General features: G+C 34.5%; 3 protein-coding genes across 3 annotated transcripts in view; 1 reads left to right on the top strand and 2 right to left on the bottom strand.

The window, feature by feature from the left end:
* The first annotated feature begins 5,185 nt into the window (after nt 1-5,185).
* LOC123678582 overlaps nt 5,186-26,864 on the top strand; it is a 64,587-nt gene continuing 42,908 nt past the window's right edge. Inside the window, exon 1 of the mRNA XM_045615707.1 lies at nt 5,186-5,460. Within this exon, the coding sequence (XP_045471663.1) occupies nt 5,403-5,460 (58 nt within the window). The 5' untranslated portion in view covers nt 5,186-5,402. The remainder of the gene's footprint in view (nt 5,461-26,864) is intronic.
* LOC123678572 lies at nt 14,116-17,072 on the bottom strand. The gene is made up of 4 exons (XM_045615685.1): nt 16,743-17,072; nt 15,086-16,487; nt 14,833-15,011; nt 14,116-14,773 (listed from the first exon to the last, which is right to left on the bottom strand). The coding sequence occupies exons 2-4, from the start codon at nt 16,445-16,447 to the stop codon at nt 14,185-14,187; spliced, it is 2,130 nt and encodes a 709-aa protein (XP_045471641.1). The 5' UTR covers nt 16,448-16,487; nt 16,743-17,072; the 3' UTR covers nt 14,116-14,184.
* LOC123678578 (isocitrate dehydrogenase [NAD] subunit gamma, mitochondrial-like) lies at nt 19,888-22,374 on the bottom strand. Its single transcript, XM_045615692.1, has 3 exons — nt 21,489-22,374; nt 20,982-21,318; nt 19,888-20,174 (listed from the first exon to the last, which is right to left on the bottom strand). Exons 1-2 carry the CDS (start codon nt 22,342-22,344, stop codon nt 21,008-21,010), a joined length of 1,167 nt encoding a protein of 388 aa, XP_045471648.1. The 5' UTR covers nt 22,345-22,374; the 3' UTR covers nt 19,888-20,174; nt 20,982-21,007.

The following is a 26,864-nucleotide window of genomic DNA, read 5'->3' as shown; positions in this document are numbered from 1 at the left end:
TAAAAAATATTGATTCGTTGTTAAATGATTTGTATCATATGCGTCAATATGATTGGTTGAAATTTTACGAGGGAAAAAGTCATTAATATTAACCACCTGACATCCAATGCCAATTTTAATAGATAGTTGTTCATTTCCGTATTGAAATAGCTATTTATGCCATCGTTAACGAAATGCCTAAACTATTAGGTAATAGCAGCTTTATTAAATAACGATATGAGTGTAGAAGAGTTGAAGGATGATTGATAAACTCCACAGAAATATTTCGTGTTTTTGTTATGATGTAGATTTTTATCGAAATAATTACGAAAGTCATCCTTGATTCAATTTTAGGGAAAATATGACATACTTGAACTCAGACTTTCAAAACATATGAATCTTTATATCCAAATTATGCGAAAGAATTCAAAAATAGATGAACCCTACTGATTATTCTCGACATAGGGAAGCCGTGAATTTTGGATCGAAAAAGATTGTCATGGTTCATAGAGGTTAATGAGTAAAATAGACATTTAATTTTTATGGTTTGAAATGTGAAATTTAACAACAGGAAATTGAACTGAAATGAAGATAATCCCTTCGTCCACCGAACGCTCTTGATTTAGCTTCGAAATCTGTATTTGTGTTTTAATTTTTGTCTGTCTTTCTGTCCGAAACGACTTTATTTATTATTTATATGTTTTTTTCAATTTTGAAAACCTTGAAGTTTTTAGTAAATTTTTATTGTCAACCCCTTTCTTTTTATCACGGAAATATTGAATAATTATTTCGATATTGATCTTGAATTTTCTCTGATGCTGGTGCATAGATCAACATTAAAAACCGCAAGAAATCGTCATTTCAAAAATACAACATTTCCTCTCTAATGAATTAATAATTGTTGAAATTGAGTTGAATTCCGATCGATCATATTCACGAAAACCCTAGATGGATTGCGCCCATTATTGATGCATTCGAAATTAAAACATTCCCTGAAAATTTCAAGTTACCGTATGAGAGTTATCGTGTTCACGGACGGCCGTATAGCTTTTCGAAGGATTCGTCATCAGTTAGTGTATCCTTATGGTTTGAGACCATTCTTGGCTCAAAATTTGAAAATTACAGACATTATTATTATTATTAAAAAATATATAGTCTAAAACTGTAGAGAAAAAGGAAAAAATTGAAATAAGTGAAATGAGTTAAGTTTGTTAATTATCACCAGGAATTTACACAAGGCTACAAAAATCATATAATCAACAAGCAAAAACTTAATGTACACACTTCAATTTGTTGTCCGGGTGTTAAATCTATTCTTGAACTATTGACAGATACTGCTTCTACAATTTCGATGGGCAGGCTGTTCCAACGGTTTAACACCCGATTACAAAGGAAATTCTCACGGCACCTCGTTCTAAATACTTCTCTATTTAGCTTGTATCCATGTCCACGAAGTTGATTCCAATTCAACTCGTACAGGTGGGACATATCGACGCCGAAAAAGCCGTGCAATGCTCGATATGTAACTATCAGGTCTTCCCTCAAACAACGATTAGCAAAGCATCATTTGTAGCCGTTCATGATAACAAAGGCCATTCACTTCAAAGGGAATGCATGTGACACGACGCTGTAAGTTCTCTAGTAATGCAGCATCACCCGCCTACCACAAAAGCCAAACCGAAGTGGCAAATTCAAGTATTGGTCGAACATAACACTCATATATTAGGGAGATAGCAGTCCCATTATTGCCACAAAAACGTTCTGGACAACATATATAAGACGTTTGACTTTTTTTGTGATGTGCATTACATGTTCAGTTCACAAAAGATCACTTGAAATCACCACACCCAGGTTCACATGAGATGAACATCTAACAATTTCAACGCCGTTAATGTAATACGTCAAACCTGGATAGTTTTTACCCAACTGTAGAATTCGACACTTCGAGTTCAGAGGAATCAACCATTTGTCGCACCAAACGATCCTGTCTAAGTCTTTCTGTAGGGTTTTATAGTTGTTGAGAGGACAATGGAAAAATTTAATAGCAGCGGCAAATGCTAGCCGCACTGTCCGATTCGAATTCACTCACATACACCAACAATACCATCGGTCCAGAAACTGAGCCCTGAGGAATGCCACTGAGCACGTATCTTGGTTTCGATATGGCAGCACCAAACTTCACCACGAACGATCTATCAGTTAAGAGGCTTTCAATCCACTACAACAGCAATCCTCGAATTCTAAAGTGCACTAGCTTGTACAAAAGTCTATCGAAGGCCCTCGCGAAATCCATAATATATCGTGATATCGACAGCATACCATAGGTGTATGATACTGAGAACATTTTTGATATCGGTAGACTAAGAGAATCGAAACATTCTCTGAGTAACCTGGCAGAAGAACCATCCGGACCAGATGACGATGAAATATTCAGAGACCGTAGCTTCCTTTCAACCATTAAGAAATTGATGTCAAAAGAAGCCAGAGAAAAATGGCTTCAAAGAGAAGGAGTTAAAGGTAGAGGTGTACCGGGCTTGGTTTTGAATGCCATCGAAAAGGTATTAGTCAGAATTTCAGCTGAACACTTAAGGTCGATTCATGTTGACATGATCTACACCTAATTGGTATGTACATAAAGGATCAAAAAAGAAATAATTATTATTATTATCATATTATCCGACACATATCTATTGTTTCAGACACCAAGCGAATCGATTTTCGTAACTGAGAGTGCGTTCATATACTCATTCAAGGAGCGTTTCAGTGTGATTCAGGCATTGGATAAATTGAGGTGCGAAAAAATGTTGAAGCTTTCACGTAAAAAACTATGTGCTATTGCATTATTACTGTATGAAGATGAAACAAGAGAAAAGTCAGTGAGAAGATTCATTGTACACCCAATATTCAAAAACAGAATCATCTTGTTTCAATTTGTCGGCAATTGCCATCCAAATTTTTTCCTTTTCATTAGTATCATGATACAAACTTTGATTTAGAATTCAGATTATATAGAATTTCATGCTCACGCACTAAATATATAAATTTTTATCCATTACCAACGAAAATTACCTGTTCCAGTAATAAGTGCAACTGTCTGCTAATTCACAGTATCCGTTCAGACACGTTCCGACACGTTCATACAGACTCCGCCCATACGACATCAGACAAAATATTCTCTCGAGGAATACAGAACGGAACGGATAGCAAATGACACGATCGGTGACGGACAATGTGATTTACTTCATATGAAACGCATCAAATGATATTTGTCGTAAACGATTCGCTTGGTGTCTGAAGTGATACGTCTCGGATAATATGAATCGATCTTTATGGTCATCTGCAACTACTCCATCCTTGTACTTAAGAAGAGGCAGAGAATATACGCTATTGAAAAAGCGTCGTGGAACGTCGTTGTAACGGAATGATAGAGGATTATTTACAGGAAACAAGCGCTGAAAATTAACGTAGTATCAAGTATCTCCAGAATATCTTAAAATGAACGAATGGCCTGGATTTGCTTGAGATCAAAGTTAATTCACCAGAGAAAAGATGAAAAATAATATTTTCTTTGTGAGATGAAAATGAGCATATCTGGCTACAATTAGCAATCACAATTGCTCGTTCATGAAAGAAGCTTTTACCTGATCATACGTTTCCAATAAGTCATATTTTTCCTGGGAAGATGCTCAGATTTATCCTTTGAATATTTTGAGTATTTTCATTTTCAAGTTCTGTTTCAAAAAAATCAACTCAAAGCGTTTTAACTTTTGATTATTAGTATCCTCAGTTTCTTTAACATTATCGTCATCAAAACGGCAAAATAGTTCATATAAAAAACTGTGGTTCTAAAACAGCACCTTGTGGTACCCCATGAATAACAATTTCAAACACTGTTTCATAACACTCCTTAATTTCTGCTTTTATTGGCAGAAATACTCCACTTAAGCGTTAAGACGCACTCGAGCTATCAGGGCTATCTGGTGTCGGGAAAAAAAGCGAAACGATATCGAAATTAAGGGATGATATCCATCCGACAACATCCCCGTCACATCAAGTTATCGCATAATCCTTTCTATTAATTAGGTACCATCAATCCATATCAGTGTAAAAACGCAACACCTACACTTGATCTCGCAACGTTCCACAGTTGCGCAATGTTGTAATTGATAGTTGTAATTTATTTCAACTTCAATCGATCATAATCACGGAGCCCCTAGATGGTTTTCGCCCATTACTGCTATCTTCGATATTACTTAAATACTTCCCTGGAAGAAAATTTCAAGTATACAGGTGTTTCAGTTCAGGAGTTATCGGGTTCACGGACGGCCGTACTGCTTTGAGTTTGCTGACGCATTCGTCATCAGTGAGTGTATCCTTATTTTTTGAGACCATTCTTGGCTCAAAATTTAATGGAATGGTAGAGCGTTGTTTACAGGGAATGAGCGATCAAGAAGTAACATGGTATCAAGTTCTCAAAATGAACAGACGGTCTGGAGCTGCTTGAGAGAGAGCAAAGTTAATTCACCGGAGAAAACTTGAAAAAAGAAATTTTATTTCCTTCGTGAAATGAAAAATACCATATGCGGCTAATAATCTCAACTCGCAATTGCTCGTTTATAAGAGAAACTATAACCTTATCATACTTTTCCAATAACTCATAATTTCTCTGGAAAGACGATCAGTGTTATTCTTTGAATACTTGGTATATTGTGATTTTCTAGTCATGTTTCTGAAAAATCAACTCAAAGCTGAGATTACTAGAATCCTCAGTTTTTTTTTCAAAATAATCGTCATCAAAAAGCCGATGAACACAATTGAAAATTCCATTGATATAGTTCGTATAAGAAAAATAATCCGGGTTCTTAAACAGCACCTTGTGGTACCCCATGAATGAAAATTTTAGCACACTGTTTCATAAAGCTCTAAATTATGGGCTGAAGCGAAATACTCCACTTACGCGTTAAGACGCACTCGAGCTATCAGGGCTATCTGGTGTCGGGAAAAAAAGCGATACGATATCGAAATTAAGGGATGATATCCACTCGACAACATCCCCGTCACATCAAGTTATCGCATAATCCTTCCTATTAATTACCATCAATCCATATCAGTGTAAAAACGCAACACCTACACTTGATCTCGCAACGTTCCACGGTTGCGCAATGTCCGTGTCCAAGATCTCTTCCGAAATTATCCAGTATTCTTCCCAAGACACCCCTAAAGTTCGCAGCGCCGTTCCGAGCGCGACGCAGAGTGCGCCCCGACGCCGTGACGTTGACGAATATGTTGCGAGTTTATCTGTTTCCCTGAACTCATCCGCGCGATAAGGCTCTATGTCGGACCGCGTTCAGTTGATGTTTATTTCTATGCGTGATCATTGAAACTGTTATGTTAGTTTATGGAAGTGATGTGATACTGTTACCATGATCTGGATTCGATGGGCAGCGCGACTCTGTGTCTTTTTCTTCTTTTTGATGAAAGGTACTTGATGGTTTTTATTTTGCTTGTTTTTGGGTTTTGGTGGAAGTGTTGGAAGATTTCATTGAAGTGAATTGAGGAGGGGAAATGTTAAATATATGAAAAGTTTTGAACTATTCTCTCGGAAGGGAAACTCGATAATTTCGTTAGAAAAGAACTACTTTTGTTGTACGAAATATATGACATCAACAAATAAATGTGATGTTGATAAGATCGACGATAGGCCAAAGGAGAGCGAATAGGATAAGGTTAAATGTTTCAGACATGAAAATCTCGAATCAGCGAAAAAGAGAATATCTCTCTCCTCGGATTACTGAATGATCTCAGGAGGTTCTGCCCTCCCATTCCTTCATGTACCCCTTGAAGACCACACAGTCGTATATTGGCTTATATGAGTTGTGATTTATGATGATGCTCTGATGACAGTTCTCTGCAGCAGTTCTAATTATACCTACTCTGCTCATGAAGTTTTGTACTAACGCTTAAGTGGTTATTTTTCTCAAATAGTTCCAATTTCAAATTTGTATGATCTGTTGTTACGGAAATATTAGGCATTTATTTTTCGATATTCTGTTTGAATGTTTCATGGTTTCCGTGTGGCGACCAACACGAAAGTTGGCATAAAGTTTGAAATGGTTTTTATATATCAACAAGCAAAATTTTCACATGGTCGGATCTGTTGTCAAAGAAGTTTCAGTTTTTTTTCGATACGCAACTTGAATTTTTTTATTATTTTGACGAGAAATTTAAACAACTCTTGAAATTTTGATTTTATCTATAGGTCTCATAACAAATGTTATGTCTCATAACAAATCAAACTTATTTAGTGGTTTTAGCTTCTCTCGCAGCTTTGCGTTCAGCAGCATGTTTCAACTGTTGTTTGGTTCTTAAATTATGTTTTTTGGAGAACTTCTCATTTTTCAAGAATTTGGCATCCATCCCTAACGTTGACTCATGTCTATATTGTTTAGGTTTCTTGATACCATTTCTATGAGCCTTTTTGTTTTGATTGTGATTGGTATGATTTCTAGACTTTGCCATTTTTTGTTGGTCTTGATTTTCGAAGATGAAAAACTAACTTCAACGCTGATTATTTCCAAAGAAAATAGGTAAACTCGAACTATAAATTCGATCGGATTAATTTCATTTCAAATATTGAGTGTTTTCTCCAATTCTCCTTTCATTTCCCCTGTTTATGGTAACGCGACATACATAAAATTTTCTAAATCTTAGGACCGCTATCTCCATCGTATTCGTAATTTTTATAAACCTAACAGCGGCAAACGAAATTTGAACCTAACCTAAAAATTCATAAATTCAAGGTTATTCTGGTCGACAGAGTTAGTGTTTACGAACGGTCGACCGGACATACAGAATCAACTTTCACCATTGTTTGCTCATGAAAATCTTCTATTTGAGACCAGCCCTTTTGATTCGAAAAACATCTTCGGGAAACGTACGCTAAAAATCATCAACTTCACTACATTTTCAAAATATCGAACTGGATACATCTTCAACTGAAAATATTGGTTTCAAAGCAATAAAATCACAAAAAGTTGTTATTTTACTCGAGAAATATCAAACATTCTTAAGGACTTCGTTTTTATTCGTTGATGTATTCCTTTCATATTTTGAAGTTTAGAATTTTTATTCACAGTTAAAAAAAGATGATAAAGGAGAATAATATCAACAAGTTGGAGCTATTCTCCTGATTTATTTACTCCCGAAAAAAGAGCATATATTCCGCGTTACTCTCTATGAATCGGCACTCAAAAGAGAAGGGCAGTTCTGCCATGGATATTTCGATAAATCAGAGGATATCATATTGAATGAAATACCATTTTCATATCATCGAGATATTTATAACTGGTGTTTTCATTCCGTTTTATGTTGATACCATTCAGATCGATATCATCATTTTGAGTAACAGAAAAGTTGTTGGAATGTTTCATTACCCATGGCGACACAAATGGAAATTGCGTAAATATTTCCCCCACTTATCCGCATTTCAAATGGATGTCCAGTTTCCGTTGTAATCGAATTATATTGATAGAAATTGTCTCGTTAAATATAAAATTCATTTTTGTATTAATTGTTTTCTTAGAAGCAAAATATAATTGAAGAGTGAAAACTTAAATTTCGATAACAGTATGTTGTCTCCAATTATTTTCAAAATTAATTCAGGTTTAAAAGTTTAATCACTAAAAATTACAGCAGTTCATAAAACCAGCTTTCACTCAATCAGATTTGTAGTATTTCGATTGAAAGCATTCAGCGTATCGTGTCAATTCTTTTTCTTATCTCCAGATTCGTGAAATAAGACTCTTTCACGAAATAATAGGCACGCAGGACAAGAGTGCAGAAGGACTAATTATCATTTTCTGATATCAGAACCTAATTTATAATGTCACCAATTATCTATAGTTATCGACCATGAACTGTAGCGAAGCTTCACAGTGACATAATAGATTCACTCAAATACAGAAGTAGGTACTGAGAACTTCATTATTCACTCAAACATCTGTGGAGGGTAGATCTACAACCCTTATTTTATATTCCATCGGTAGTTGTGAAAGGCTTCGAATGTTATGACGAAATGATATGAATTGAAAAAAGGTTTTATTGCCTCTTGAAATTTTATCGTAGAACTCATAGAAAGTCTATAATAAAAATGAAATAAGTCATATCCCATATGGCGATATTGTGAAACTGTAATAGATATAGGTGCTACGCCTTCATCATCATTATATGTTATATTTAGCGATTTCTACTGCCGAGAAAAAATTGAGCTTCTATATTTGAAAAAAACCTGAAAATTTCAATTTTTTCATAGTTATCTTATTTTGGAAAAATCGAATGAATTCAACATCAAGTCATCATTTGTAAAGCAACATTACTCTTTAATGTTGGACATACCTCCATAGGAATTTTTCATCTTATTTTGAGAAATGAAAACTTTGTATAGTCATGTAGACGATATAAATAATTTTTTTTGCTTCATTTCGCTTAGTCTATAGTCCTATATTTTTTCAAAAAATAAGCGTAATTTTGAGTAATATTCCATTGAATGTGTTGAGTTGTGTGTTCTTTGATTTACTCTTTTTTGATAACACTCCTTATATTTGGTATTCAAATTATAGTGTGAATATATGAAAAAATAAATTTGAAAATGATGAAGAACCTACGAGGTTCGCGATTTTTTTTCTTGGTTGCCATAAAACAATTGTATTATTTGGATGTAGGTAGGTAGGTACTCGATTTCCTAAAGATTTCCGTCGAAAGAACAACATTTTTAAATCAAGCAATACAATTTTTTTTATAATTTTTCGAATCATCGAATAAAATTAAGTGTAATTTCATTGAAACACTTTGATCAAAATGAAGACAGAGTCAATCTGAGCAAATCACTATATTAATTCAAAATAATTTCAAATGCAAAAAGATTGAACAAATAATAAATGTTATGTGAACTACCATTTATATGCAGTATATTCTCAAAAGGTTAAGAATTTCGATGAGGAAGAAGAATTGCTGTCATCTCTCGCAAAATCACATCATGAAACCTAGTGCCGAATCAAATTGAATTGTATCGAAAACACGCTACCTACTCTACAATATAGTCCTGATAATGAAAAATAGTCTGTGTACCTGTCAGAGAATAAATTCCATATATTTCTTATAATAAACGTCAAGGGCATATCCCTCATTTCTTCCGGGAACACTGAGGCAATATGCACGGAAAATGTTTCGAGTGCAGAAGTCGTGACTTCAATTCGCTATTCTCGATATAGAACATGATTGTAGTTCTGTGTAATATACTAGACAAAGTTATTTAAAAAAGTTAATTTCATTCTCTTTGATTGACAATGATTCCAATTCTTCTTGTTGTTATCTTTGTCTTATCATTCTGTGTTCATAGATTTGTTTCAAATCTTCAGTTTGAAACACGAGGCTTTGAAATTCTAGGTGATATGGAAAACTTTCTTATTTCATTATCCATATTCTGGGCAATAGATATTATGATATCAAAAAAACTGAATAAAAATTGTTGAGAAATAAGAATTTATTGCAGAGAATTTATTTCATTCCAAATAGAAAGCTCGATAGAAAGTATCTCATATTAAAATGATTCAAAACAAATATCAGACGAAGTTGCCGTTCTATTTTCAGAAAAATGAATTTTACCATTTTCTTTCCGGCGTCGATTTTCAATTAAAAATATTTTTTTTCTTGCTACATTAATAACATGTTCATGAATATATCTTTCGCTACTTCTGAATTCTGAATCACATTGAATTTTTTCATTGGGCTCGTTCTTAATTATCCAATCTGTAAATTTGAGATTCAATTAAGGAAATTCAGCATAAGGTGAAGGAGTGTACTTCGCAGCCTACCCAATCTTCCATTTTCTGAGTAAAATGAAGTCCTTAATGATTTCGATTTCAACCAATCGGCAAACAAATGGAATCGCAACCGGAGGTTCTCACTCAGTTCCGGCTGTGGAGGAAATTTATTCAGTATGCACAGATGAAATATCAGAAGGTTTGAGATCAGTCTTGTCCTGTCCACAAAATTTTTCTTTAGGCCTTGCCGTACCAACAAAAATTGCTCATGCTGTTAATGACTTAATTTATTCTTTAAGGCATCTATGATCGACGTCTGCCATACCTACTTATTACCAATTATTTCATATTCGTACTTACTGGATTTAGGATATTATTGAGATTACGCTAATGCAATTCTGCACATGGGGTGTGAATTTGTGTCGTTTCATAGTGTAGAAATGAATCAGTAAACTGAATCAATAAAATCCACGAGCAGATGAGGTGTATAAATCATTCCGATACTTTTATAAGCTTTAATTTAATTGGCAATGTTTGTTTGTATCTATGTATGTATGTTCGGGTCAAATCTTCAAACTGAAATAATGGTTCAACGTCTGTGAATTAATATAAGAAAATAACATCACGGCTTGCGGACAATATTTCCATTCTGGAAAAAGTATCTCTTCGAACGGGACTCGAACCCGCAACCTCCGAATCACTGAACCGACGCTCTCACCAATCGAGCCACCGAGGAAGCGGTGGAGATTGCAGTGGCGAATCCGCTTCCAGAATAGGAAAAAAAAATGTCTGCAAGCCATGATGTCATTTTTTTATCTTGCAATTGAGTTTTGATGCAATTATTATGTATTTAGCGAAAACACTTCATAAAAAAACTATTACTGAATTTATTTGCGCGACCACGATAAATCTTGGGTGTCACATTTCGTCTTTGAAATATTTGTTGGATATTTGTAGACAGTTGAAATAAAAAGGGAAATGCGGCTCAATCCTAGAAAACTGGACATTCGTTAATTTCAAGACACTCGTTATATTTTGTAAGTTTCAGCAGATTCTTCAGTACAAGGGGATCCTGATATTTCCAGTAGGGGAGGGTTGATACATTTCCTATAAAATTATTAATAAAAAATTTGTGTTTAACATTTACCACTCCATTTATGTCAGAGTGAAATTTAAGGACTTCGCTTGTTCATTTAGCAATATTCAATTACTGAAAATAGAAATTTCAACCTTGATTATGAGTTCTTGAAATTGTTGGTGCACAGTGTCTCAAACCTCCCTATACATGAGAGGCTTGATACACTAAAAGGGAGGTTTGAAACAATAAGAAATAAGGTACAAGCAATAATAAGAAATTAATATTCCATTATCATAACACTTCCTAATTCCTACATAATTCGCAAGTAAATATTTTCATTTTACTACCTACTGACACTCGCACAGGCTGAATAGCACTCTATTCTCTGATTAAGATGACGATCCAGCTTGCATCTACTGCAATTCATCATTTCTGGAGTTTTTCAGAAGATGAATTTTTTTAATTTTCGCCCTCAGGATCCAAGTCATGAAATACACTTTTTTTTTGCATTTCTGTTTAAAACAACTTCTAGGAGTTGATACAGAAACATCCTTTGATGAAGTTCAAAGATTCAATTTAACGATGGAAGGGGATTCAAAAAAGACTCAACAAATCTACACTCTACTTCAATCAGTAAGAACTAAACGAAACACTTGAATCCAAATTGGAAGAATAGAACCTTCTTTAGCCAGTTAGTAATGAAACATTTCCAACAGGAGAATAAAACTATGGAAGATTGAAATCACTATTGAGGACGATGGAACATTCGCATGATGGCCAACTACTGTTGGAGCCTTAAGCGAATCTGCCTTACTAAACTCCATAACAAGTGACCTATGTATGTGAATTTGAAAATGAATACTTAAACGCATGAGTTTTTTCTTCAAAATGCCAATAGTGATAGTTGTGAATAGAAATGTTGAATCATATATCAAAATATAGATCTGATAGATAACATCTGAGGCTATTTCGTATTCTGCAGCCAAAAAATGATAAGGAACAGTTGAAAACTGGCGGAAATCACAATGTTGTTTCTTCAAAAACTTCAAACTGACATTGTCACATACGTATATTTGTATAAACAGCAAAAATATCAGTGAAATATATATGCCAACAAAACTGAAATTCTCGAAAATCAATTTTCCCAAAACTCCGGAAAAACATTTCAGATGGAAAGCAGTATTCGACAAATTTTCCTCTCAGTATTTTTCAACCCCCACACGCCTTTTCCTTCCGAATTAATATCCCGATAATGTCTCAATGCCAGAGCTCCATTTTTCCCCGTTTTCCCTTCTCGTCTTCCCGAAAATAAGTCCTGGATGTCGGATACCTTATTCCTCCCCCCTTCATCCTTACGAATCCCTTCCGGGAATTTATGACAAGCTGGAAGAAACTTCCCAACTCGGAACCAGCGGGTCAGATCTCGTTCCCGAATTCATAATCAGTTTGGACGATTTGTCATCTACAGATTTATGAGCTTGCCCGATTTGTCAATGTGCCCTCAGCACCGCTCAGTGTTTGACACTTACAAGTTCGATGGGGTGGAGGGAGTCTTGGGATCGGTTAAATTATCGGGAAACATTTAATTAGAATATCAATATTGAAAATTTAATTGAATTTGTCGATGTCTTTTCAATCTTGAAAAATTTGAGAAGAGGTAAGGATGTGGCCCAACTGCCCAAAGGGGGAGTCTGTTGGGGAAGGAATTGGGTATTTCTCGGAAATATAGATTCAGTGTAGATATCCAATTCTCCTCATCCTTTATCTACGACACTGTATTATTTTGGCTGGAGACCCTTACCTTATTCGAACATTATCTCGACTTCAATATATTGAATCAATGAATGTAATAATGCTAGAGTTATAAGTAAAAAACTATTTTTTTTTCAAACTCAAAAACCTTGTATCTCGAAAACGAAGCTTGTCAGGATATATGTTGGTAAGATTTTTTTTTCAAAAAAAAAGTTGTATCTGACGCTTAAGTTATTGAACTAAAATCTGGACCATCTCGTATAAAAACTTTGTGGAATAGGATTTATTGGAAGGTTGATTAAAATAATGGAGAATTGAATGGCTTGAAGAACTTGCTTCATCCCGACCAATCTGTGGTATTAAAACACTCGGAGTATATAATCAGGAATTCTTTCCAAATATTTATTAAATTCTGGAAATATTAGCAACTCTACCTGTTAGAACATGTACTTCGGAAATATGTTTTTCCTCTCTTAAACGCCTCTAAACATATTTGAGAAACTTTACAGTTCAGGAGAGACTGAATGGATTGGCACTCATGTAGATTCACGGAGAAATGAATATTGAAAATAGGAACGTCTTCAAAAAAATTTAGAAGCCTGAAAATCATTGTGTTTGGATCGAACTATGTATTATTTATATAAATTTTTATATTTTTATGATTCCATTGAATTTTTCACTTGTTTACAATGAATATACCGCAAGCAGTGTCAAATATTATCCCATGAATAAATCTGCAAAAAGGTTGTTCATACCAATTTATTCAATACTTATGATAGGTCTGTTATTTATATTGAATTATTACTGACTTGACAAAGTCAGTCATGTGATCTTTCCTTTTTGAATTGTTCTAATATAAATAAATTGGTATTATTATCATATTACACTTTAGTTTTGAGATATTGTGCGTAATTCAAAAAGAACCAAATTAACCACTATAATTCTTTGGCTAGTCTTTCTAGAGTCAAGTTACTAGGTGCGCCCTCACCCAAGGGTTTGGTGTTTCGTCCCGAGATCGCTGGTGGACTCATCGGTTAGGGAATCCAGCGATCTCTGCCTAAGACACAACCTCCCACTCAATCATGGAGAGGCGACTCTGTCGCAACGCTTAATCCCTATAAATATGCCGGGGTCAAAGTATTTGTGGCGCCAAAACCCATAGCGCCATCTGTAAACAGACAGAGTCACTACAGTTTATTGTTTTCCCTTTAATCACAGAAAAGTTATTCCTATAGTTATATCGCCGTTCCGGTGAAACAATGACGTAACTGAAGTTTAATGAATTTTTCAGGAGAGAGGAAAAACTGATTTGAAATTATTAGATGTAGGTTTTGAAGAAGTGAATTCATTTCATTTGCAACGATTTTATGAGAACTAAGAGTTGATCATGGATACATTCAATTGATGTAAATTTGAATTGAGCATTGTAATAACTTAATGTTGATTTTGTAATTATGTCATTGTTTCACCAAAAATGTTGAATCAAAATGCAGCGTTTTTGTCAATATTTTTAATGGGTGAGAATCAATAGTAGGTACATTTAAATGATATGAGTTATAAAACAGAATCATAAAAATACTTATAAAACTCGGGAATTATTCTGTTGTCAACTAAACTCTTCAGATCTCTTTTTTTATTTTCTGTTATTGTAATTTTTTGTGTGTAAGCAGGTTTTGTTTTAATTTCTTTGATAGGCCGTAATTCGGAAACACGTCTCTTCTTTGGTCTGAATATTATTCTATCCCATTCCTTTTGGTTGAAACTTACTTTGTAACGAATAACGTCGCTTCCTTTCTGAAATTCAAGTTGTCTTACGTCACTTATTTTAAATTCTTTCCCATCGACGTTTTTCGATAAATTCGGAGCGATTTCTCCATATAAATCTTTTAAATCAAAGAAATTATTGAAATTCATTTCCTTCACAACAAGAGGATTGCCTCTTTTTTTTGAATTTCTTATTAGTGAAATATATTGGTCGGGCACGTAAATTGGCCCTGAGTTTTTAGCCCTTTTCAAATTTTTCTCCACAATACTATGTACAGCATCACCCTCGTTCTGAGTGTGCCCGCGAACAAGATATTTATGCGTAATTGTATTAATATTATACGCGTCCACTGCATATAAATAAGCTGCGATCATATATCTGAAATCAGATAGAAAAGTATATTTAATTTAAGGATAATAGGGTATTTCATGAAATACCTATTCTTTTGCTGGCCTCCACAGTTGTCAGAATAAAACACTATGTCGACACCAGGGTTCGATTTTGCAAGTTCTTCAAGATATAACATTATGCAGGTACCAATTTCGTTAACTCCCCTGTGGCCTAAACCTTCATGCCAAAAATAGCAGAGAGATTTATCCCTTCCAATTTCGGTTACCTGTAATATCAATTTGATTGAAAAACTTCAAATCAACAACCTACAACATTACCAAAAATGTTTTTTTTACTTACAGTAAAATTGTAGCAATTCAATCGACTTTTATAAAAAAATGCTGATGATTGCCCAGTTGGGACAGGTAATACAGCCTGCAGATCGTATACGGCTAACACAACTTCATTATTTTTGGCTCTTTCCTTGTCCTTGTCCTTTTCTTCTCTACTTAATTTTTTTTCTTGTAGATGTTCATTATATTTATTCTCCAAGGCTTCTTTATCATCACCAACTGAATTCTTGAAGGACTCGCAAAAATCACACTGATCCTTTTTAGGTATAAAGAATCCTATATTGTATTCAGTATTAAATATTCTCGCATACATATCATAGCTGGCAGTTGTTTCTCGGGTAGAAGATCTTTCACTTACATAGTGCCTATGTAATTCAGCAATCGAAAGACCACCGTCAATGAATTCTCTTGTAGTATCCTTTCGGACATAGTGACTCTCAACCCTTGGAATGGCATTAATATGGTCTCGTACCGACTTCACTATTTCTTCATCCGCCTTTTTATGTTTGCCGTGCTTTCCTCGCTTATCTTCAGCTACAATTCCAGTACCTGATAATTTCGACTCAATGACTGTTCGGAGTTTTCTCTCAGTTATTCCAAGGGTACGGATTAAAAATAATTTGCATACGCGAATTTTCCCTCCATTAACGACAAGATAAAATGCACTGTTTGGTTTACGGGGCACTCCAGAGGTGACTCGCCTATATTTAAGTTGAAGTTGTTCAATACACGAACCCAAGAAATCTCGTTGTCTCTGTAATGAACCCATTCCCCAATACTCCCTGAAAATCTGAGCTCTTGCATTCTCGGAAAATTTCTTTGAACATGCTAAAACGCATTTATCTGGACAAGGTGGTGCCATCTCCTTTGCCGGCATCAGTTTTCCTGTTCTGGACTTATAGCTCTTTCCACTATTCTTTAAGCTTTTGGCTTTTACGCTTGCCCAATTTTCGGTTCTGCGTAACCTCTTTTTACCTTTTTTACGTTGTGGGGAATTTTCTTTGCATTCTATAGCCTCTGAAATTTTGGGCAACTCTTGGACAATTGTTTCAGTTTCTGCGTCTATAGAGTTTAACGAACTGCCTAACGAATCGTTGTCACTTGCAGGCTCGTAATTGTCACTCGAACCTGCAGAAAAATCGCTTCTTGAACTTGTCTCCTCACGGTACAAATTTTCTTTAGTTCTAGTTATTCTAAGTTTGATTGAGCCTTCATTTTCTATGACATAGTTATTAGAAATATCAAGTAACGTATTTTCTTCAGGATTTGAAGTGGAGCATCCAGGCAGTGCAGAAATAACTCTTGAATTAGCTTCATTTTGATCTCCAAAAAGAGCGAGATTAACTATCTTTTCGGCTCTTGAATTCATATTAAGTACCTGGTTCAAGACTTGTATCTTCTTAAAGTTTCTGTAAAAAAGTCAAACATAAAGTAACAGTGGAATTTTTAATTATTCGAACAAAAGGAACGCTGTAGCCTTATTTTTATTACAAAAATCTTTTTGACATAAGATCAATCAACGACATTATTTCGAAGGAATAACGTCAAAAAATACATTTATGACATACCAAAACATATGAATTTGGATCAATATTGCCACAAAGAACAGTTGTGACATAAAAACTAAAAAAAAATAAAATAAAAATGACACAATGTACACTTACGTCGTTGTTCTCCTGAACTGGTGCACACAAATTTCAACTATTACGTTTAACTATGCAATTACGTCGTTTTACCACTAAAACAGTAACTCCTCCCGGGAAGTCTAACACGCAACTGACCTATGTGTCGTTATTTTCCAAGATAAAGGGGTGAAACTTCAATAATGTAACAATGACGTATTTGCCATCTTGCGGCCGTTGACGGTTGTACACTTACGTCGTTCTTTTTCCGTATAGATGCATCAATTTAGGACCTAATAGTGCTGTTGAGTCAAAATGTCAAAAATTTGCAGTTACGTCATTGTTTCACCGGAACGGCGATATGTACATGCAAGATGTAGACATAAAAACTCATAGAATAATAATATCAATACTAAATTAACTGATGTCCTCAATATCATAATTTCATATTATTGATGTCACCAGAAATGAAAACTGTGCGATTTAAGATCTTGATATTTTGAATAACCTTCATCCAAAATGTAAAATCTGAAGATACTTTGGTGTAGCTGAACAATTGCTATTAAATGATAAGAAAGTGAAAAGAAGAACTGGCGTTTAATTTCTATAATCTTAACTGTCAACAGGGAAAAAAAGAGGTCAATAGTTATTTATGCAACAAGTGCAAAAAGTAAATGTGTATTGCACTCGACGTGAAATTGTCAACACGTCGAGTGCAATAAACAATTTTTGCATGAGTTGCATACAACATTTTTTCTACGTTCATGCAAAAAGCAAAAAATGATTTATTGTTACCATGAGGTGTGGTCATAGTACAGACAGTTTGCTCTATGGAGGATCAGTTTTGATTAAAGAGTTATTCTCGGGAAGGCATTGTTTCTTTATCTCTGGCTGCTAACATTAATACAAAATAATATAAAATATGTAACTGTTTAAAACGTATTGCCAATCTCACAGCATATCTGATAAATATGTAGAGGGTTTGAACGTTTATATTTGTCATGATGACAGCACGTTGAAGTAGAATGACAGATGAGTGCAATAAAGAACTTCTTTTTCCACTAAATATAGTTCAATAAAGTTTTGCTTTTTGCATGAATGAAGAAAAAAATATTTCTGTTTCCTCTCCAGAGTTATGTTATTGGAAGTAATGAATCAAAATAGTATTTTCTTTCGGGATGTTGATATGGCTCTATAGTCTTTTTTACCATTAGGTAGATTTCACTAGTGATTCTGATTTTCATATTTGAACTATTTTAAGGTTACCTATGTAGGTATTTTCGTCAATATGTTTGGCTAAATTGATCTTTTGGACTTTTATCTCAAAAGTTGTATGTTGCCCAATTCATACTCCGTTTAGGTATATCAAATAATAACAAAATTGAACAACAAATTTTTATTTTATCTGCGATCTGAAATATGGATGAAGAGCAAATGAGAATTCTTGTCAAAACAACATTTCCTGATCAAAATAAAAACATGTAATTATCTAACAAGAAGCAATCACGGTTGATTAGACATCATTAGATATTGATTAATGGATTGTTAATTATTATCGGAATTGATAAATTGGTATCTGATAATTCTCCGAATATAACGAAAGTTGTATCAAACCTTGTTTTTTTCTTCGAGAGAAAATAAAGATCAAAAAGTAGCTAAATAATTATCGAAGTAAACGACAGTTTTTGTGTAGGAGTTAATATCCAAAGTATGAATTTTTGAAAATGTTGTGTCATCTTTGGATTGACAGGATACTGAAGAGAATTTCTCTACCAGCGACTGTTTCATTTTAGTCCAACTCATTCGTTTTATTCGTGTTGTAATAAAAACATTCACATGGTTCATTAGAAAAAATTATTGATTTTTTTGCACGATATATTCTTTGATTTTTTCAAAAACGCGCGCAACGTTGATGTTTAATCAAAAGTTGAGACTTCATCCCGGAATTACGCGATCATATTTCGGACAATTATCATTTTTTGTCTCTAACCAATTTCTTGAAATATGCTAAGTGAAATTTTTCTTTGATACCTTTACATTTATTGATTTGCACGACTTCATCAAATGTTGAGCAATTTGTCTCGCCCGATTTTGTATAGGTCCAAAAAAGACATATATTCATTATTTCTATACGCTTGGTTCCATTCAAACAACTCGCAAAAAAATTATAAATGTGGATAATGATCTGTATGTGGAAAGTCTTTTTTGGCTAACAACCGTGAGAAGACAAATTTTCCATTAGTTTATTTCAAATAAAGTATCATTCATAAGTACCGGAATATAAATCAAACTCAATATGAGAATTCCTCGTATTTTTAGATATCGATCTGAAATAATTCGAATAGATTATTGGAATCAAATATCTCTTCGTTGAAACCTGTAAATTGAACTGATTCTTTTCACAATTCACCTCAATACTTGTTCATGAAGTCTTGAATTGAACTGAATCTTTTACAATTCACCATTCTTGTTCAGAAAATCTTGCCTTGACAAATAAATAAATTGGCAACAGTTAGCTCTGCTAGTCCTTACATTGAAGAACCATCAGAGAATCCAATAAGAAAATGAACCCTTTAGGACTTCTCAACAGATTCTTCAATGTTCCTCTTCAGAAAACAATTTTATTTGCAGTCGGGGTTAAGTATCACGCCGTTCAACTCGGATTTCATCTAAAGCGAATAGAAAAATATGAAAAGAGCCAATAAACTTTTCACAACAGTGATCTCCACGTCGGAAGAAGTTTGTATCAAGTAATTATTTCCAAACTCGAACGTCGCCTGCTTCTAGAAACTAGAAATTCTTTTTTTTTATTTGTATAGCTGAAGGAGCCTTCATCTTGTATAGAACTCATTTCTTTCAGGACTCTGTACGTATTATGCTCTTGTAAAATTGTTTTAACGACTTTATTATGAAAGTTTCATGATGAAATTATAGACAGAAATGTTTGCAACATAATGTTTTAGATATCAGTCAAAATTTTGAGATCCTCTTTTTCTGAAATTTTGGGGTTCTTCATGATGAAGATTGTGACAATTTGTCTTTCTTTTGGTGATTTTGACATAGTTGCATTCGATATAACTATTTTATGATCATTATGAGAAATTTCTCTATCAATGATAAAAACACAGATACCTATTCAATAGAATTAAAACAAATATTTAATCACACACAAATATAAATTCCATAATGAATCAATAGGATTGTATTTATTTGAGGGAACACATTTAACAATTATCAGAGAAATTCAGACGAATTCTTCACTACGAAAGAATATGGGTCTATGGGTTTCAATAGCAAGGACAATTTTTGTGCTGTAAATTCAAAAAATTTTTCCTCGTTTCAGTAAATGGAGATCGTAAAGTGTCCTTATTTTCATCCGCAGCTCAAATCGTGCTACAACATGTTCCCATCAAAAATAAATTGACAGTTGCCCCGTTTTGCATAATCCCCATCTTATTTCCCTTCCTCAGTTACCTGCAAGAAAATATAGTCAATTTGCATATTTCTGCCACGAGCAGATCTTCATCTGGAAAACGCTTTTCATTAGAGCGGTCGAATCAAATTCGATGAAAAATTCATGTAAAAGTATGCAGATTGATGCTGGGACTACTATATAATTTCTTATTTTCCATCAAAATCACATTCTGAATGGGAGAATCTATTTTTCCGCCCATGATTTGTTTTTATGTTCTCCTTCCACGAAATCGGTCTCAAGCAATTTGATTTGATATACTGATTTTGGATCGAATTCAATTCTGTCTGTTGAGATTTGAACTCCCCAACAAAAAATTCCGGCGAATAGGATCAGATCTTGAACAACCCGTATCTAACTGATCACCTTTTAACAAAATGGCATTATATTGGCGTACAACTCTGCTTCTGCCTCTTTTTTCGAAAATTCATGAAATAAAGTAAGTTAAAATGAAAGAATATTATTGACCATTCTCCTTCAATCTTACCGATGAAATTCACACAGATAATTAAATGAGAGGATTGTCGTATGAGAACAGATTTGAATAGCTATTTTTCAGCCAAATTTCATTCATTTTTATGAATGAACTTAATCAGGGCTTCAATTACGGCATCAACAGTGCATAAAACGAAAAAATTATATACATACATGGACACTATTCAACAGGTTTAAGTTCATCAATTTCTCAAAAATTTCAAGACGCAAAAACTACTAACTACGCAGATAGATGGAGAAGCCCATAGAACGAATAATGAGGAGAATATTTCCAATGAATCAATTCTCAATTTGAATAGAATTAGAATACTCACATTCTTCCTTAAATTATCCGACAATTTCAATATTCGGTACAGAAATAATTTCTAATGTAATCTGTCACTCTGTCCATAAACTCTGAAGTCTTCTTATCGCCTCCAATGTCCGCAGTATGTATTTTATCTCGACTGAGAGTTTTTCTGATGGCGCAGTCTATGGCAGTGGCGTCCCTATTTATTTTTAGATAAACTAACATATCCCTGAGGGCGTTCAACATTGCTACTGGGTTCACAACGTTCTTACCAACCAATTCTTTTGCAAGAGATCCAACTGCAGGCTCAAAAACCGCATAGTAATCACTAAAGCTTTTTTTCGAGAATAGGCCGGCTCCTCCTAAAACAGAGAACAATATGTTACTCTGTAGCACATTTAATGATTAATAAGCAAATCTCTTCTGATTTATTTTTAGAATTTTAGAAGTATGTATTGAATGTTTGTGTAAAATTCCCAAGAAAACCAAAAAAATATCTGGAAATAATAAATCAAAAAATATTAAAACTCACCTAGTAAACCACAAGCTATGTTAGTAGCTGCGCATCCATACAAGTTCGGCAGCATAACGAAATCCAGAATTTGGGGTCTTTTCAAGAGGCTCTCTATAAAATGGGATAACCTCATTGTATCAAATCTCAAATCCTTAAAATCCCTGGCTTGTTCCTTGATGGTGTCGATAAAGAGACCATCAGATAATGGATAAACATCTCTCTTGTGCACTATTGTCACCTTATGCCTATGACATGCCCGAGCATAATGTAGAGCCCATTTTGCATATCTTTCAGTCTTTTTCTTAGTGATGAATTTAAGTGATTCGACATTGCCTTTAACTGTCTCATGTTCCAGCAAAAAATATTCGCCTTCTGTGTTTTGCCTTGCTAGGATGAGGTCGAGATTCGGATTCAAACATTTAACCCCTGAGTAGGGTTTACAGTGAACTATAGAGACGTAAAGGTCAAGCTCTGATTTTATGGTCAGATTGAATTGACTCTTCGCTGCTCCTTGATCTTCTGTCTCGATACAACCCTTAAGAGCTACGCGATTTCTGCGTATGGATGTTTTGATGTGGTGGAGATCTTTATCACAGTCTGTTGCACATTTAGGAGCAGCTATTTCTTCGAATGTTATTGGGGTACGACCTTCATCAACCACATCTTTCACACATTTCATGAGTTCTCCCCCTACTCCGTTACCAACGAGAAGGGACACCATGTATCTGCCTCCATAAAGGGGTGGTGGGAGAAACTCGACTTTTTGAGGTACGGGAGTTTTATAATGTGCAGCTTCTGAAATAACATTGAGGACTTTGGTCATCGAACGTGAATGTGGTGTCGAGAATATGCATCTTTTCAATGTGCCCAACATGACAGAACAACGGAACGGAATGTCAGTGTATATCATATGATATGGACATAGAATAGATAAGTAGTAATTTATATCGTGAAAGATTTTACAATTTGAGTGTTCTGGACTGAATTGAATTTTCATTTCTCGTAGGTTTGTTAGCCTTAAGTTTTTATTCTTTTATTTTGAAATAGATTTTTGAAAGGATCTATAGAACAGCTAAGAATAGGGATAGGTTTGCCAGAGTGATCACTGACCTCCACAAGCGGAGAAAGCACTGGAAAAAAAGAAGACGGGTAGTCTCAACCGGAACCATAAGCAGACATTTCTATCTCCCGAATTCAAGGGCAAGAAGAGATTTTAGAGAACGTCGGCTATCACCTGTACATAGAGATACCGGTCGGCAATGGACAGAACACCAAGACTGTCTGTTATCATAATGACGCAAAGTCCTTTTTTAGGTCGAGTCACGATTCGGTTTACAAAGAGATAGTCGACAAGAAAGGTTTTGGAGAGGTCCAGGTAGACTTGAAAGACTCAATTTCGCCCGGAAAATTGTGCCCTTTCATGGCGGATCAGTAATGCTTTGGGGTATCATCTTTAGTCTCCGTACACCACCTATTATCGTTGAACGAACAAAAACTGGTGCCATCTACATAGAAAACGTTATTGAACTTTTCATTGCTCCTCTGTACAGCGAATTTGGGTTACTTAATTTATTAGGATGATAACGCCCACCACACCACACACGAAGGATTCAAAACATTTTTCAAGAAAACTATATTCAGGTAATGAACTGGGCCAGCAAACTCACTAGACATGAACCCAATTGAGCGGATTACCTAGGAAGACAAATATCCAATCGCCAAAAACCACCGTCAACTTTTCAGGAATGAAGTTTAGCCTTCAGGAAGAATGGAATAATAAGCCTGAAAATTTCATTGATGACTTGATTCGTGGGATGCCTAGGTGTATTGGGCAATTTTTCGAAAGAAGAGGTGTTATCACGGACTAGTCAATTTGGATTCAGTTATGGATTAACTATAATTGATCAAAAATGAATAATCGCTAAATTCCAATTTTTTCTCATTTTATCTATTTTTTCTCATCCTATTTTAAGTAAAGAGTACCAAACAAAGATATTCTATCAAATATATTGCAGTTGACATAGAAGGAAATATTCATTTCTAGAACAGAATTTCTTGATTGATTTATTTCTTGAGAAACATAAGGGGGCCAAGACTTTTGACGATGTGTGTGTGTGCATGGTTTCAATCCCTGATCGATTGGCTTTTTGTCTAGGAAGCCTCTTTCTAGTAAAGAGGACTCTAATGTATGTTTCATATTGTTGTGAAGAAAAAGCCTTTCTGTTAAATTTTTATGTAATCGATAATGGATTTTCAAAAGATCAATTTTAATGCTCTTTTCGTTACCGATTATCCCATTTCTTTTTTCTTACGTGTTACTTGAAATCTTGATTAGTTCTGATGAATTAATTTTAAATTTGGGCCATTATGGGTTCAGGTGAAGGAATTGACATGACATTTTCCATAAAGCTTGAAATTGTTGTTATTCATAGACACGCATAATTTCAATGTAATTGAATTTGTTGTCACTGAAATATGAGGTCGGCTTTGAATATTTTGTTCGAAGGGTTAGAGTAGTGTTGGATTACATGTATCGCTTTCTTGAAGGTGACTATGTCGTATTTTGACAAAAAAAAATTATCGTTTTTACTGGTTAAGGCTGAGACTCCTAATGTTCCTAATGATAACACATCATATAGATTCGGAAGATTCGTGTAATTGAATTAGTTGTGAAATACCTAAACTACAATCTAATAATAACAGCAGCTGACTTAGTCAGAAATATCACAACCGCGACTCCTCATGATTGTCATTATACTTCACAGGTGCAGCGTTAGCGACAAATACTCAGTTGGTTATTTTAGGCCCACTTTGAAATAATTTATTCGTTTCCAGATGTACCGAGAGACAACGGTACCTTCTAAAAATGTACAGCTCTCTACATTAATACCTTTCATGTTTTATAAATAAAACACTTTGTCATGTTCGGCTAATAAGTCTGCTCATTCAGATCTTCACCGGATTTTAATGAGGATGGGAAGAGGTTTCGGAGAATACGAGTTCTCATGGAAACAATGAATAACCGTTATATTTCCGGAATGAAGAACAAAAATGTTTGATTCGAAATCGAAGTGGAATCGTAAGAACATTGATTGATATGTTATATGGAATTAATATATCGGGTGTCGAATTGAAAACGTTTGCTCTGAGTTAATCGTAAAGAACTCAAATGATTAACTATAATTTGAATTCCGTTTTCTCATGTAATGTAGAAGGAAACACACTATAGAGGGTGATTCACCACCCACGACGGCCTATTAGAAAATTTGCATGTTGAGGTACATTGATCTTTCCCCCTCAAATATTCTCAGATCTCTATAAATCAAGGTCATACCAGAAACAGACTATTACCTACATCCTTATTTCAGTGTATTATTGCATCATCATTAGATAGATTTTTTTATGACAATTTCAACATCGTTTTTTGACTTGGGTAAAAAGTAAGATTTTTATGAAAAAAATGGTTGCGAATCTCATTTTTTCATTATTTCTGCAGAAGTTTTATTCGAGAAATCCTTCTTCATTTTCGATTTTGCTTCTTTTTTGGTGGTATCCATTTCAGCTTCCTCTTGAGACCAGCCTTATAGTTCCAAAGGGATTTTTTACCAATCTTACGCTCTTGGTCAATCGAAACAGTGCATACATGAAGTTCGTACTCGACAATGTCTATGATTTAATCGAAAATTCTGACAAAATTCTTTGACATCGAAATTACCGGAACGATATCGATGTAACCAAAATTGCGCGGGATTGGCTGTTAAATTATCAGGACCTTAAATACTTTTCACATTTTTACACACCTGGTTGGCACTTTCGCCTTTATCGAAGAAAGCCTCTAAAATACAACATATTTTCTCTTTGCTAGAGTCCATCTTTGACGCGCACTTTCTCTAAACTGAGTCAACTAATCACAAAATTGTCCCCAAAAATTTTTGTAGTAAGAAACCTCGTCTTTTCTACGCTTTCTTATGGAACCCAATCGGACTCATCCAACGCGATATACAGATAACAAAAGCCATCTATTGGAAAAATAATTGTTTTTTTACAACACTTTATAATTTGATTAAGGTATGGCATCTCTCTTGATTTTTGCAATACTTATATTTGTCGGTAATTCTCTGGTTTCTGGCCTTCGTTGGCGTTTCGTAGGCAAGGAACACTGAATTACCTGAATTACTGTTGATTCCGTTAATGGTATCAATACGAAATGTCGTTATATTCCAAGAAAGCACAACATTCAAATTGGTTGAAAACATCTCGCTTTATTTCTTTCACGAATCGTTCAATTTCATACGTTTTTTAATACCTCAGAAGAATAACTCAGACCAAAAAAAAAGGTGGTGCTCTTCACCACAAATAACAAATATCATATCTGAGTTTTTTGCCTTGTTTGAACTCACAAAAACTTCAATCACCCGAAGGCAATACGCAATAACTGTATAAAACTGACTCCAAACCCCGCAGGAAAATATCAAATTTGAATTCATTCTGCTAGTTCAAATATTATTGTTGACCTTGCTACAGATTCTTCATTCAATTTTGATGTTCTCCACTTTTTTAGAACCGAGCTTCGAAAAGTTCGGTATCAAAGGTGAGCAATTGAAAATACGAAAGCATTATAACCCTTTGGATTCTATTCGAAATTTCTGTTCTATATATTTTTGAACGTTATGTTAAATTATGGAAAGTTCCTTGAGTGTTTTCAGAATTTTATTATCAGCGTTATTGAAAAAAACTGGTTTGAATTTCGTAAATATTATACAATGTTTTCCAAGAGAAATATCGATCTATAACACTTCACTCGATAAGTTCCGAACCTTACCTGTAAAAGCATATTTTCACTTGAAGAATCCACTCTATTCCTCAATATAGTCAAATTGAGCAGCTATACATGTACTTCAACGCTATTCTACCGTTTATGTAAAAAGATTCGGCATTGCTTTCGCAATGGGCTTCATCCTCGACAGTCACTTGTTCCTTAGACATAAGTTTCTTCTTCTGCCTTGTAGTACACTCCAGCTCTGCAAAAAGTCCAGCAGTCACTAGAGGCCAGATCTGGAGAATAAGTGCAATTCGTTTAGTTTGACAATGGCTTTCATCGGTTTTTCACAAGGAGCATGTCTCTTTTTTGCATTAATTTGATGTTTTTCTTCATTCTTGCACTTCGATCCAATAACGTTATATTATATAGATTGGCGCTCTCTTTGAGTGTAGGTAGTGATAAATCTATGTTTCATCCACTGTCACATATCAACGCTGAAAATCCTGTTTTTCCGCTTAAACAACTCCAAACACAGGTAAGAATTGACAATGTGTTGTTGCTTTCGATGAGCGGAGAGCCAGCACGGCACACTTTTCGAGCGAGCTTTCTCATGGACAAATGTTTACGCCTTT

This window comes from Harmonia axyridis, chromosome 1 (genome assembly GCF_914767665.1).
Source record: "Harmonia axyridis chromosome 1, icHarAxyr1.1, whole genome shotgun sequence".
NCBI classification, from domain to species: domain Eukaryota; kingdom Metazoa; phylum Arthropoda; class Insecta; order Coleoptera; family Coccinellidae; genus Harmonia; species Harmonia axyridis.
This window is presented reverse-complemented; position numbering and strand designations above follow the sequence as displayed.

What these genes read in the sequence shown, in the direction of transcription:
- LOC123678572 (XM_045615685.1), bottom strand. Translation starts at nt 16,447, where the DNA reads ATGAATTCAAGAGCCGAAAAGATAGTTAATCTCGCTCTTTTTGGAGAT. An exon ending in TGAATTGCTACAATTTTACT is followed by an intron (nt 15,012 to 15,085) that starts GTAAGTAAAAAA and finishes TTGATATTACAG; the next exon opens with GTAACCGAAATTGGAAGGGA. An exon ending in GGAGGCCAGCAAAAGAATAG is followed by an intron (nt 14,774 to 14,832) that starts GTATTTCATGAA and finishes ATCTGATTTCAG; the next exon opens with ATATATGATCGCAGCTTATT.
- LOC123678578 (XM_045615692.1), bottom strand. Translation starts at nt 22,344, where the DNA reads ATGTTGGGCACATTGAAAAGATGCATATTCTCGACACCACATTCACGT. An exon ending in CATAGCTTGTGGTTTACTAG is followed by an intron (nt 21,319 to 21,488) that starts GTGAGTTTTAAT and finishes TCTCTGTTTTAG; the next exon opens with GAGGAGCCGGCCTATTCTCG.